The sequence below is a fragment of the Scyliorhinus torazame genome, chromosome 20, assembly GCF_047496885.1.
Source record: "Scyliorhinus torazame isolate Kashiwa2021f chromosome 20, sScyTor2.1, whole genome shotgun sequence".
Taxonomy (NCBI): Eukaryota; Metazoa; Chordata; class Chondrichthyes; order Carcharhiniformes; family Scyliorhinidae; genus Scyliorhinus; species Scyliorhinus torazame.
The window spans coordinates 3,076,063-3,090,929 of NC_092726.1; the positions used below are offsets into that span (position 1 = coordinate 3,076,063).

Below are 14,867 nucleotides of genomic sequence, written 5' to 3' on the forward strand. Positions count from 1 at the left end.
GTCTTCGAGGGCATGGGCACGCTCCCGTACACCTACAAGATTTTATTAAACCCGAATGCCACGCCTGTGGTGCACACACCTCGCAGGATCCCAGCACCCCTTAAGGACCACCTCAAGCAGCAGCTGCAGGACCTCCAGAACCAAGGAGTGATTTCCAAAGTCACGGAACCGACCGACTGGGTCAGTTCCATGGGATGTGTGAAAAAGCCTTCCGGCGAATTGAGAATTTGCATTGATCCCAAGGATCTAAATCGCAATATCATGAGGGAGCATTATCCAATTCCCAAGTGCGAAGAGCTCACATGTGAGATGGCTCGCGCCAAGCTCTTCACCAAACTCGACGCTTCAAAAGGATTCTGGCAAATCCAGCTCGACAAATCCAGCAGGAAACTCTGCACATTTAATACCCCCTTTGGAAGATATTGTTACAACAGGATGCCGTTTGGGGCCATCTCTGCATCAGAAGTGTTCCATAAAATGATGGAAGGCATTGAAGGTGTTCGCGTCTATGTCGATGACATAATAATTTGGTCCACCACCCCTCAGGAGCATGTTAGTCACCTCCAGCGCGTATTCAGACGTATACATGAGCAGGGCCTCCGCCTCAACAGGGCCAAATGCTCTTTTGGTCAGACGGAACACAAGTTCCTCGGGGACCACATCTCCCAGTTGGGTGTGCGGCCGGATGCGGACAAGGGAGCTGCTATCACAGCTATGAAAACACCAGAGGACAAGAAGGCGGTCCTCCGATTTATGGGCATGGACAATTTTTTAGGGAAATTCATCCCTAACCTCGCCTCTCATACCATGGCTCTCAGGAACCTGGTCCGGAAGACGACAGACATGGGCCCCCGTTGCATATGTGTCACGTGCGATGACCCCCACGGAGCAGCGCTACGCGCAGATAGAAAAGGAGCGCCTGGGCCTTCTGACCGGTGTGGTTAAGTTTCAGGATTATGTCGACGGACTGCCTCAATTCACCGTCGAGACCGACCATCGCCCGCTGGTCAATATAATACAGAAAGACTTGAACGAAATGACGCTTCGCCTCCAGCGTATTCTTCTCAAGCTCCAGCGATACGACGTGCAGCTGGTATACACCCCAGGCAAAGACCTCATCGTTGCTGACGCTCTCTCCACGGCAGGCAACACTCCATGTGACCCAGCGGGATTTGTCTGCCAGGTTGACGCCCATGTGGCATTCGCAGCCTCCAATCTACCTGCCTCGGATGAACGCCTCGTCCAAATTCGCCGCGAGACGGCGGCTGACCCCTTGCTACAGCGTGTCATGCACCACCTAACGGACGGGTGGCTCAAGGGCCAATGCCCTCAATTCTATAATGTCAGAGATGATCTGGCCGTAGTAGACGGGGTTCTTCTAAAACTGGACCGCATTGTCATCCCGCACAGCATGCGCCAACTCGTCCTGGAACAACTACACGAGGGCCACCTTGGCGTGGAAAAGTGCCGCCGACGGGCCCGAGAGGCAGTGTACTGGCCCGGCATTAATGAGGACATAGCCAACACAGTGCTCAACTGCCCCACTTGTCAGCGCTTCCAGCCGGCCCAACCACGTGAGACCCTGCAGCCCCATGAGTTGGTCACGTCACCATGGACCAAGGTGGGCATCGACCTGTTCCACGTTCTGGATAGAAACTATGTCCTGATCGTGGACTACTTTTTGAATTACCCGGCGGTGATACAGTTGCACGACCTCACCTCGTCTGCAGTCATTTGTGCATGTAAGGAAACCTTTGCTCGACACGGCATCCCGCTCACGGTGATGTCGGACAATGGCCCCTGCTTCACCAGCCAAGAATGGTCCAACTTTGCCAGGCGGTCCAATTTTGCCCATGTGACGTCCAGTCCACTGTACCCCCAATCCAACGGCAAAGCGGAGGAGGGAGTACATATCGTCAAACGACTCCTATGCAAGGCTGCCGATGTTGGGTCCGATTTCTACCTTGCCTTGCTGGCCTATCGCTCCGCCCCACTGTCCACTGGCCTGTCACCAGCCCAGTTACTCATGGGTCGCACCCAGAGAACGATGGTGCCGTCCATCCATGTCCCAGACCTCGACCACGTTCTGGTCCTTCGCCGGATGCAGCTGTCTCGTGCACAGCACAAGGCGGCTCATGACTCCCGTGCAGCTGATCTCCCTGCTCTGGCTCCAGATGACAACGTCCGCGTCCATCTTCCGGATGGTGGCTGGTCTGCAACCGCTGTTGTCCTTCGGCAGGTGGCCCCCCGCTCATTCCTGGTTCATCTACCGGATGGCTCTATTCTGCGCCACAATCGACGCGCCCTTCGTCTCGTTCCACACTCGCCACGTGATCCTCCACTGCCGCCTCGCCCTCCTGCTGACCCTGCCACGGACTATACAGAGCTCCCTGTCACTCTGACTCCCCCTGACTTTGACGCAGTCCAGCCCGCTCCTGAACCGGCGGCTCTCGACCCACCCTTGAGGCGGTCAACCAGAATTCGTCGCCCACCTCAGAGACTCGATTTATGAACTTTTCAAATTTATGGACTCTCTGAATTGTTTCATTGCTTTGTTTGATCGTTTCCCTGGTTTGTATATAGTGTTGATCTCGTTATTCTTGTTGCATACTGCTTCTCTGCACCAGGCACCTTCCCATGTAAACAGCTTAGTTCTCATGTACGTAGTCCTGTAAATATGTCTTCGCACCCCACACGTAGTTAGGAACATTCTCACCATACATTATTTATGGCCACACATATACATTCTTTTATAAAAGGGAGATGTCATAATATACCCCAGTATATCATGGTGCAGACACACACACTGATGGACACACAGTGGGACCAATCAACACACAACACCGTAGCCAATCACCAGTGAGAGCACACTCACGATATAGATAGAGGGCATCAGAGTTCCTGCTCATTTGGGATGCAGCCTCCTACAAGGACAGAGCTTACAGCCTGCAGCACAGATCTTCACCATGTGCTGACTGCATGGATTGGTTAGGACAAGGCATAGGTCTTTAGTTTAATCTAACATTGTGTTAACCCACAGTGAAAGTATGTTCAACAGTTTCTAACTTAATAAAATAGTGTTGCACTATTTTAAGTGTTGGTGGCCTGTATGTGTTCCACGGATCCAGAGCACCCAACACAACAGTGGGGAAAGCTAATGGCGAGAGGATTTGAGTACAGGAGCTGGGATGTCTTGCTGCAGGTATACAGGGCCTTGGTGAGGCCACACCTTGAGTCTTGTGGCAGTTTTGGTCTCCTAGTTTGAGGAAGGACATTCTTGGTATTGAGGGTGTCCAGCGAAGGTTCACCAGACTAATTCCCGGGATGGCAGGACTGGCATATGAAGAAAGACTGGATCGACTGGGCTTGTACTCACTGGAGTTTAGAAGAGTGAGAGGGGATCTCGTGGAAACATATCGGGCGGGATTCTCGGAGTCCAGGCTGGGCCGGAGAATGGCCCGGGGGGGGGGGGGGGGGGGCCTCTGCTGTGGCCGGGCCCGAGATCGGGGTCTACCGATCGGCGGGCCGGACTCTCGGGCTGGGGGCCTCTTGTTGTTCCGCGCCGGCCCCTGTAGCCCTACGCCATGTCGGGCCGGCGTGGAGAAGGGGGCCACCGGGCATGCGCACCAATCGCGCCGGTCCCACTGCGCAGGCGCAAACCCACGGGGCCCATCTGACCCCGGGATCGGCAGCTGGAGCGCCGTGGGTCGCTCCAGTGACGTGCTGGCCCCCTGTAGGGGTCAGAATCGCTGCTCCTGAGGGCAGCTTGACACCATCGAGAAACGCGACGGCGTTTACCACGGTGTCAACTCTTAGCCTCAGGGTCAGAGAATCCCGCCCATAAAATCCTGTTGGGACTGGACAGGCTAGATGCGGGATGTTCCCGATGTTGGGGACATCCAGAGCTAGGGGTCACAGCCTAAGAATAAGCGGTCAGCCATTCAGGACTGAGATGAGGAAGAACCTCTTCTCTCAGAGAGTTGTTAACTTGTGGAATTCTCTCCCACAGGAAGCTGTCGGGCCCGGTCGGATATATTCAAGAGGGAGTTGGACGTGGCCCTTGCGGCTAAAGGGATTAAGGGCTATGGAGAGAAAGCGGGAGTGGGATATCGAATTTGCACGATCAGCCATGATCATATTGAATGGTGGTGCTGGCTCGAAGGGCCGAATGGCCCTACTCCTGCTCCTATTTTCTATGTTTCTATGTTTATATGATAGCGGCGTTTATGGAACGTCTTGACAAATACATGAATAGGATGGGAATAGAGGGATACAGACCCAGGAAGTGTAGAAGATTTTAGTTTAGTCGGGCAGCATGGTCGGCACGGGCTTGGAGGGCCGAAGGGCCTGTTCCTGTGCCGTACTTTTCTTTGTTCTTTGTTCCTTGTTCTCCTGGAACAAAGACACAGTTTTGTGCATCTCCATGCACCTCACTCAGGAAGATCTCAATGCATGAAAGGCACTTGAGTATTGCTGAATCTTTTCATCTCGGACTCATCAGGACAGAACCAAGAATGCCAAATTTCAAAGGAAGCTGCAATTGACACTGCATGGAAAAATGGTGCTGATTGTTGGCAAATGTCGATTCTTATTCATCAAAGCATTGAACCTAATGTCTAACAGATGCAATTCTGTGATTGGACAGTGCCTGCTGAACACCCCTGAGTGTGCTAAGAATTGCACTGAGAACCTGTTTAAGATTATCAGTTGGGCTCACAATGTGGCTCACCTCTGTTTGCTGGAAGCTACATGAATTCATACACAGGGACCTGGCCTCTGCAAGCAAAAGGGACATGCCCAGACATTTGCACATTTTCAAATTGAGCAATAACATGGGTGACAAGAGTTCCCTGCTGCATTCTCCATGGCAACGCCCTCGACCAATCGGGGTCAACTTGCCAACCAATCAGCACCCTTTTCTCATGCAGCATAAATTGTTGAAATTTGGCATTCTTGTGTCTGTCCCGGTGAGTGCGAGACAAAAAACTTCGACAGCATGTCTTTTACCTCAGCAATAAAAAACAAATGGGAAGAAGTTGTGTTTCCACAGCGCCTTGTGCTTCCTCTGGACATCCCATAATTCAGCCATCGAGGTACTTTTAAAGTCTGGTCACAATGCAGGAAACGCGGCAGCCAATTTGTGCCACAGCAAGATCCCACAAACAACGATGAAACAAATTTGATTTTTCCAAGCTTTGATTTAACCCCTAACCGGGGTTAAAAACCCCCTGCACCTGTTCAAAATGATGGCTGTGGGATCTTTCACGCCCACCTGACAGGGACCTTGGCTGACGTTCTCAATGGAGGCACGGCACTTCCAGCAGCGCAGCATCCTCTCGGTATTGCGCTGGGAGTGTAGGACTAGTTTAGGTGCAAGAAACTCTGAACAACATTCCATTAATCTCTGACCGATTGGTCTGACTTTATTGGTGTTGGCTGATTCAAGGTCGCAGCCTCTGAATAGCGTCTGTAGCATTCTGACAATGCTGTTTGATTGATGGCCCAGGGACACGAGTTCAAATCCCGGCTAGGCAATGGAGCCCCGCACCACCAGAGAGATGGGGCTAGAGTTTGACGTCTTCCGCAAAGGGCTGCAGATGGAACAGGGACCTGGGTGGGTGGGGTTACGGGGATAGGGTGGAGTAGTGGCCTTAGGTAGGGTGCTCGTTCCAAGGGCCGGTGCAGACTCGATGGGCCGAGTGGCCTCCTTCTGCACTGTAAATTCCACGATTCTATGAGCCGACCACATTCGCCCTCAGGGTGAGTCGCAGATGTAAGATAGAGCGTGACGGACTGCACCTCTCAACCTGGAGCACTGCCTTGTGGGAAAAACGGCAACGCTCCCCCCCCCCCACCCCACCCCACCCCACCCCCTGCCCTCCCCCACCGAGATCTACCTCTTTCATTATTTTAAATTTGTTTATGTTGCAGTCAAAGACTTCAGGGTCGCGGTGAGGAAGACGGAAGCTGCAGACAGATGTCGTCTCCGTGGGACATTCCTCCTGACGGTCCAGGCAGACGGCCTGGAGCTGAAGGATGTGAAAACTGCAGATGTCCACTTCACCTGGCCGTACAGGTTTCTCAGACGCTTCGGGCGAGACAAGGTGAGACACCCCGGGCTCATTATTTTCAGTTCAGCTCAGTGCTGCGGCAGGTCTGCTAACCATTCCGTGACACTGACAGCACGGTCCCAGATTGTAACGGTCCTAGCTGCCAGGCAGAACGGATCTCCAGAGTAACAAATTTCACGAGCAGGATTGCGAGCTTGTAATTCAATCCAGGAGTTCCAATTACATTGGAAGATTGAGGGTTTTACAATTGAGCTCAGGGTTGAATTACAGGTTACTCACAACGGCCATTATGCAAACAAAGTAATTACTCTGAGGTATTCATGTATTCGCTACACTTTTCAATTTTTGCTCCCCGGTGGGTGTAGCCTTATGGGAGTAGACTCTGCTGCCGACTGTGATAATTGAGAGTTTTAAAAAACATTCTTTCACGGAGCGTGAGCAGCACCAACGCTCATTTCCCACTCGGGCTGTCCTCTTCAGAAACTGGAGGTCAGCTGCCTTCTCGAACCGCTGTCATCCTTGCGGAGTAGGTGCACCCACTGTGCTGTTAGGGAGGGAGTTCCAAGGGCTGTGACCCGGCGACAGTGAAGAAACAGGCAACACGGTAACACAGTGGTTATCACAGTTGCTTCACAGCTCCAGGGTCCCAGGTTCGATTCCCCGCTGGGTCACTGTCTGTGCGGAGTCTGCACCTTCTCCCCGTGTGTGCGTGGGTTTCCTCCGGGTGCTCCGGTTTCCTCCCACAAGTCCCGAAAGACGTGCTGTTAGGTGAATTGGACATTCTGAATTCTCCCTCTGCGTGCTCGAACAGGCGCCGGAATGTTGCGACTAGGGGCTTTTCACAGGAACTTCATTGCAGTGTTAATTTAATGTAAGCCTGCTGGTGACAATAATAAAGATTATTATTATTATGGCCGATATATTTCCCAGTCAGGGGGGTGAGTGACTCGGAGGGGAACCTCCAGGTGGTGGGGTTCCCAGGTATCTGCTGCTCTTGTCCTTTTAGATGGTAGTGGTCGTGGGTTAGGTCGGTGCTGCTTGAGGAACCTTGTAGATGGTACACACGGCTGCCACTGTGCGTCGGTGGTGGAGAGAGCCAATGTTTGTGGAGGGATGGGATGCCAATCGAGCGGGGCTGCTTCGTCCTGGATGGTGTCGAGCTTCTCGAGTGTTGTTGGAGCCGCGCCTCATTTCAGAGTTAACCTCATTGTTGAAGATCTGAAGTCACACCCAGGCCGGGCCAGCAGGACAAATTTCCTTCCCGTCTCTCATGCCAGTGAATCGAAGCTGACCAGCCTCTAGCTCCACGATCAGCATGGCTGGCATGAGTTTTTTGGATCCAGATTTATTTAATTAACTGAATTTAAGTTACCCAGCCGCCCATGTGGGATTTGAACCTCTGTCGCTGGGATTTCAATAACATTGCCAGTGTGCTATTGTCCCACTACTGTCCTGTATTCAGGAGCATTCCTAGATCCATCGCCGATGTAACTCTCCCCAAGCGAAGGGCATGATTGGTTTCACATCCGGGGAGGCTCGTTGAGAAGTTCCAGCGAACACCTTATCACCTGGTCAGGAGGGCATAGATCTCTTCATTCCTTTGGCAGGTGGACAGGATCTTGGAGCTGCGACGATTGACAGATGAGCCGCGGTCTTATTGAGCAGGCTCGAGGGGCTGAATGGTCTCCCCGTGGTCCTAATTCGGATGTACGTTGCCTCAGCCCACTTTCTCTGCTTCAACCTTCTCTCCGTTTTTCAATATTGCTGCAATTAATGTTTTAAAGATTTTCAACATTTTCCCAATCCGTCTGATCTGCAAAGGTCCGACCCAAGATTCCTGATCTTTACGTTGCTCTCGCCCACTTTTCCCTGGTGTCAACTCCATCCCAAGCCAGTCGGAGAAATGTGAAACCATTCTGTCCTTGAGGCCAGGTTTATATGTAGGATGCAGAATTATGCTTCCGACCGACCACCCTCCTCGCTTGTTCCAAGTGTTCTTGGCACAAAATTAAACAATGGCCTTCATCTCAGAACATGGAGTGTGGAGAAGCAGGGGCTGTCCATTCGGCCCTTCGAGCCTGCTCCTCCAGTGAATGAGGTCCTGGCAGATCTGGCTGTGGCCTCAAGCTCACTTTGTCGTCTGCCCCCCACAAGCCGACCCCGTGCAGCTGAACAATACAATTAACATTTACACCATTAACTCTGAGGACTGAACTCGTTCACCTGCCTTTGTCTCCCCTTGGCCCCAACCAAGGGCAGGCTTTGATGACCCAAGCGTAGCATCAGCTGGTCACCACTCCCTTGTCACCTCTTTGAACCTGAGGGTTTACCCCATCACCTTTGGTTTCTCGATGTCAAAGTATCCTGGACTCGCATCATGAGTGACCCGCCAGCCCAAAATACATCCCAAACTAGCTTTCTGCCGGAAGGGTCAAATTGTCCATGTTGAGGCTGGCGTGCTCGAGCATCAGATTGCCCGAACAGTGTTTCCTTATCAATGGACAAAGGTGTCGAGTTAAAGAGTGAAAGACTTGCATTTCTGGCCATGCCTTTCAAAGCCAGTGAAAAACAATATTTCCAAGTCAGGATGGTGTGGGGCTTGGAGGGGAACCTCCAGGTGGCGGTGGTCTGTTGCATCCTTTGCAGTTCTCGGTGGTCGAGGCCGTGGGTTTGGAAGGTGCGGTGGAAGGAACCTTGGTGAGTTCCTGCGTCAGTGGTGGACGGAGTGAGCGTTGAAGGGGGTGGATTGGGTTCCAAACATAGTGCCTCTCTTTGACTGTTGTAAAAACCCATCTGGTTCACGAATGTCCGCCTTAGAGAGGGAACTCTGCCATCCTTACCCGGGATGGCCCACATGTGACTCCACGCCCACATCAACATGGCTGACTCTTAACTGCCCCTCAAGGGCAATTAGGGATGGGAATTAATGCTGGCGCAGCCTGCACGTGAAAATAGTAATCAAATGGGGGACAGTGCTGGTAAAATAATCATTGGTACCCACTTTAAACTGAAGGTCCTCCGATCATGGCCCCAGCATGGTTTATTCGTTCATTGATTCACGGAAGGTGAGGAGAGCCGGCCAGGTCACCAGTCACTGCTCTCATTGAGGAGGTCACGGCGAGATGCTTTCAGTGATTGAGCTGAGTGGCTAGCTCGGCCATCTCAGAGGGCAGCTGAGAGTCAACTACATGCGGTGAAGGAGGGGGGAGCTGGGGGTGGGGGGTGGGGCGTGGGGGGGTGGGGGGAGGGGGGGGGGGAGGTGGGGGGGGGGGTATGCAGGGGGGGATCAGCCTGGAGTCAGATCGAGGACAAGCCAGGTAAGGATGGTAGAGTTCCCTCCGTTTGGGGCATTTGGGGACCAGGTGGGTTGGTCTCCTGACAACGATTGAAGCCTCCTTATTAATTCCAAATTTATTGAATGGACCTAGCTGCCGTGGCTGGGTTTGAAGCGGTTTCGCTGGAGCACAGTTCGCAACCTCGACATCCCATATTTAATCGTGATGCCATTGCACTTTGATTAAAATTGATGAGATACCTTGTCTGCCTTGTGTGTTTGCAGGTGACATTCTCCTTCGAGGCTGGTAGGCGTTGTGCCTCTGGGGAGGGCAACTTCGAGTTCGACACCAGACAAGGAAATGAGATCTTTCATATCATTGAATCTGCCATCCAAGTGCAGAAGCAGAAGAATGAGCTGGATTATCAGTTCCACTGCAGCCTGGACAACGAAACCCCGAGTGGGAGGCCCCCACTCATCGCTGCCCACGGGGTGGAAGCGGAGGAGGCGGAGGAGGAAGGCGAGCAGGACAAAGACCCGGGGCAGCTGTCGGCCAAGATCAAGGTTGAAATGTCGAACGCCACCCTGCCCTCCCTGCGGTCCCTCTCGCTCGAGTCAGTCTGCGAGGCCAGGTCCTCCTCCACCGCGCCCTGGAGGCAGGCCGCAAGGAACCACCACAGCTACCCAGCGGCCGGGACCCCGGCCAATCGGCCTCAACTCCTGGAGGCCCAGTCAACCTACGCCGAGGTGAGGGATGTGGTTGGCAAGTCCGGCCCGCGTGGGAACGCCAAGGCACCAACCAAAACGCAAACCGGGAAGAAATCGCCAGACTACCCGTGTGTGGCAGAGTCTGATTATGCCATCCCTTTTGATGCAATAGCCAAGACGCTGTGCTTCCCCCCTTCAGGAGTGCTGCCTGCCTCCAAGCAGGACAATCTCATTCCGCAAATGACGTTTCCCACCTTTTTGGTTCCCTATTCGGAAGAATTCGGGGACCCCCTCTATGACACGATCGACGAGTCCAACTTCCGAGGAAATGTTGGCCGGCCTTCGTCCAGGTGCCCCGTCAAGGATCCCATCTACGATGAGCCGGAAGGAGTGGCCCATCCTTCGGTCTACGACAACCCGGAGGAGGTCAAAGGCCACGCCTGGAAGCTCCAGGGGTCGGACTGTGACACGCAAGGTCACGAGATCCCCTACAATCCAAACATGGATGACTACGCGGTGCCAAAGGTGGTGGCGGCCACCCAGGGCATGACCAAAAAGAAATCGAAAGAGAGGTTACGCCAAAAGCACAGTGTGGGCGTCGAAAGTGAATATGACAATGTGCTGCTGAAAATCTTGGAGAAGAAGGGAACAAAGTAGTCCCAGGGTGGAGTGAGGGGTGCAGCGGGGGGTGTTGGGTGCAGAGGGGGGGGGTGAGGGGTGCAGAGGGGGGGTGAGGGGTGCAGAGGGGGGGGTGAGGGGTGCAGAGGGGGGTGAGGGGTGCAGAGGGGGGTGAGGGGTGCAGAGGGGGGGTGAGGGGTGCAGAGGGGGGGGTGAGGGGTGCAGAGGGGGGTGAGGGGTGCAGAGGGGGGGTGAGGGGTGCAGAGGGGGGGGTGAGGGGTGCAGAGGGTGGTGAGGGGTGCAGAGGGGGGTGAGGGGTGCAGAGGGGGGTGAGGGGTGCAGAGGGGGGGGTGAGGGGTGCAGAGGGGGGTGAGGGGTGCAGAGGGGGGTGAGGGGTGCAGAGGGGGGTGAGGGGTGCAGAGGGGGGTGAGGGGTGCAGAGGGGGGTGAGGGGTGCAGAGGGGGGTGAGGGGTGCAGAGGGGGGTGAGGGGTGCAGAGGGGGGTGAGGGGTGCAGAGGGGGGTGAGGGGTGCAGAGGGGGGTGAGGGGTGCAGAGGGGGGTGAGGGGTGCAGAGGGGGGTGAGGGGTGCAGAGGGGGGGTGAGGGGTGCAGAGGGGGGTGAGGGGTGCAGAGGGGGTGAGGGGTTCAGAGGGGGGTGAGGGGTGCAGAGGGGGGGTGAGGGGTGCAGGGGGGGTGAGGGGTGCAGAGGGGGTGAGAGGTGCAGAGGGGGGTGAGGGGTGCAGAGGGGGGTGAGGGGTGCAGGGGGGGTGAGGGGTGCAGAGGGGGGTGAGGGGTGCAGAGGGGGGGTGAGGGGTGCAGAGGGGGGGTGAGGGGTGCAGAGGGGGGGTGAGGGGTGCAGAGAGGGGTGAGGGGTGCAGAGAGGGGTGAGGCTTGCAGAGAGGGGTGAGGGGTGCAGAGGGGGTGAGGGGTGCAGAGGGGGGGCGAGGGGTGCAGAGAGGGGTGAGGGGTGCAGAAGGGGGCGAGGGGTGCAGAGGGGGGTTGGGGGTGGTGGAAGCGGGGGACACACAGGCAAAGCCTCGAGTCTCTTCCAGGCTGGAATGAACCGATGACAGAGGTTACCTCTCTTGCCAGCTCACCTGGTGTCTCCAATGCTTCAAGCTCGTTGTGCCTAAAGGACTTCAATTCCCGATAAAGCCACGTTCCATTTATTAACCTCAGGGCCAAAGCTGCGGAGGGCGGATGTTTCAGGCTTGTGACCTTCCATCAGAGCTGTCATCCATCTGAAACGGGGACTCTGTTCTCCTCCCACCACAGATTCTGCCTCACTGGCTGAGTATTTCGAACACTTCCAGTCCCTATTTCCCACCCCCACTGATCTCAGCTACACCTGTTTCAGGGGTGAATGCCCACCCACCGGGCTGGGCAGCGGGAGACAATCTGATGGTTCGCTACTGTTTTGTTGTGACTCCTGGAACTCAGTCCAAACACTGCCCTCTTACCCTCCTGGACCGTCAAGTCCGGAACCCTCCCCAGCGGGGCCCCACGCCCGGCTACTTGAGTACAGGCTCCAGTGAGGCCCAGTTCACTCTGAAGCAAGGCCTGGTTGACCCTGAAAGGGACCTTGCAGTTCCAACGTTGCCACGTTTACCCCGCTGCCAAGACAGGCCCGTGCTCACGTTGCCTCTGGGACCTTTCTGTACGCCAGTTGTTTGGTAAGAATCCATGCCAGGGATGTGGGCTTTGCTGTAATTCATTACCCATTCCTAACTGCCCCCGTGCTGCCTGTCTCCGTGCGGGAGGAGAGTGGGGCAGTTGGCTGCGGAATGATCAGGCCTTTCGCAGGGTTTTTATTGAAATAGCCCAGAGCAAGTGCGAAGACGAAAAAGTGTGACATTTCCAATGCTCCTTTCTCAACCTCAGACCTCACAGCCAACGTTGGCACAGCACCCTCTCGCAGGCAGTGACACCCCATCGAACCCCCCCCACCCCCCTCGCGATTTACAATGATGGAAATATCCCCCGATCCGCCTCCAGTTCTGGGAAGTCCTTTGTTCCTGGTCCCATTCCAGTCAACCTCCTCTGGACCCTCCCCCTGGGCTCGACCTCCCTCCTGAAGGTGTGTTCCCCAGAGGTTTTTTTGAGAAAATATTTTATTGAAGCATTTGTAATTTTCACAATTTAACATATTGACATTTCTAAAACCGCACGGGTCGATGCACAAAATACTCCCTAAAATAACAACACACAATAAACCACGTCCCCCACTTCTCCCGCCCTGTCCCCAATTACCCGTATATTAAAGTCCCTTATTTCACATTACCATGCCTCCGATTTCCCCCCCCCTTTCTCCCCTTACTGCTGACGTTCAGTTTGTGTTAAAGAAATTGATGAACGACTGCCAACTCCGGGCCAATCCCTGTATTGATCCTCTCACAGAGAACCTGATTTTTTCCAGACTGAGAAACCCGACCATATCGCTGACCCACACTCCTGATTTCGGGGGCTCTGAGTCCCCCCATCTCAGCAAGATCCGTCTCGGGGCCACCAGGGCCTCCCTCCCCCCTTTGCACCCGGATCTTCCGACACCCCAAATATTGCTAATTCTAGACTCGGAGTTACCCTGCCTTCCAGGACTTCCGACATAACATCAGCAAATCCCTGCCAGAATTCCCTCCGTTCCGGACATGCCCAAAACATATGAACATGGTTCAGACCCCCACACCGCCCACATCTGTCCTCCGCCTCCTCGAAGTACCCACTCATCCGAGCTACCGTCATGTGGCCCTGTGGACGACCTTGACCTGAATCAAGCTGAGTCTCGCACAGGACGAGGATGCATTTCCCCTTTTCAGTGTTCCCCAGAGTTGAGCAGCACACACCAGCTAAGGCCCAACTGGCACTTCCTCAACGCAGAAATTCCTCATCGAACGTCATCTCTAAACTACCGTTCGAACGAGCCGCAGGGTACAATTTAGAAGTTGGTCTCTGGTGCACAGACGTTCTGGGACCTGGTGTCGCCGTCAGGGCCTGCCCGGGATAATCACATTGCTTGGCCTCCGTTGAAATGGATACACCGACGATACTCTGTCCGCTGTGTGTGTGTGTGGAGGGGGGGAGGGTGCAGGTACTTGCAGCCCGCTGCGTAACTTCAATGATTATTGATTGTTGCCTCCACTGCCCTCGCTCAGAGGCTGTTCCCTTTGACGATCCCTTTGAAGGAGAATTTACCATCAGCCTTAACTTTACATATTTCTGTTTGACCCTCTCCCCCCTCACCTTTCTCTTAGATTTGCAATCCTACAGGTATCTCCGACCCCTTCGCAGCATCATCCAAACCCAGGGGCATGATGGGCAGTCCAACCCGACATCCATGGTGGCACAGTGGTTAGCACGGCTTCCCCTCCGCGCCAGGGATCTGATGACTGTCTGTGCGGAGTCTGCACGTCCTCCCCGTGTGTGCGTGGGTTTCCTCCGGGTGCTCCGGTTTCCTCCCACAGTCCAAAGATGTGCAGGTTAGGGGGATTGGCCATGATCAATTGCCCCTCAGTGTCCAATGGTGGGGTTACGGGGACAGGGTGGGTGCTCTTTCCAAGGGCCGGTGCAGACCCAATGGGCTGAATCGCCTCGTCCTGCACTGTCGGGAAGCTATGGCAATTCACCAATTCGATGAAAAATCCTCACCCCAGTCAACATGCCCAGCATTGAGGTGCTCATCCCAGCAAACCATCTGGACAGGACGTTGTACGATCAGAGTTTGGAAAGGTTAATATGTGGGACTGTACAAATAACCCTCCCGTACTGGTGATGGAAGAGGTCACATGATGAGGAGCGGAAGGGGAGAATATTCATGACTTCAGCAGTGTAACGTCTCGCCCGGGAACTGTACATAGTTTAATTGTATAAAATAAACCGGTTGTTGTTTGCACATGCCAGCGTCTCAGTCATCATTCCGAAGCTGGACGAACCGACCCCACAGCAGACGGACATGAATTTTCCGGCCGTTGGGATTCCCTTTTCCTGCTGGCAGACCGTGGGTTTCCCGGCGGTGTGGTGTGGCTTCAATGGGAAATCCCATGGGCAAGCGGCGGGAAGAGGGAATCGCACCGCCAACGGAACACGCGGCTGGGGGGGGCAATCCAGCCCTTTGCCCTATCAGCAACAACCGCTCTCCTTGGACGCACAGGCCGGGTTTCTCCAACCCCCCCCCCCCCCCCGCTTTCCTCAGACGCCCAAGCA

The 14,867-nt window shown here is 54.6% G+C and overlaps 1 protein-coding gene across 1 annotated transcript in view; it reads left to right on the plus strand.

Moving 5' to 3' along the window:
• Positions 1 to 10,723, plus strand: part of LOC140396820 (docking protein 2-like) — a 56,020-nt gene extending 45,297 nt beyond the window's left edge. The window contains exons 4-5 of the mRNA XM_072485575.1: positions 5,932 to 6,104; positions 9,631 to 10,723. Coding sequence (XP_072341676.1) covers positions 5,932 to 6,104; positions 9,631 to 10,710 — 1,253 coding nt within the window. The 3' untranslated portion in view covers positions 10,711 to 10,723. The remainder of the gene's footprint in view (positions 1 to 5,931; positions 6,105 to 9,630) is intronic.
• The last annotated feature ends 4,144 nt before the right edge of the window (positions 10,724 to 14,867 follow it).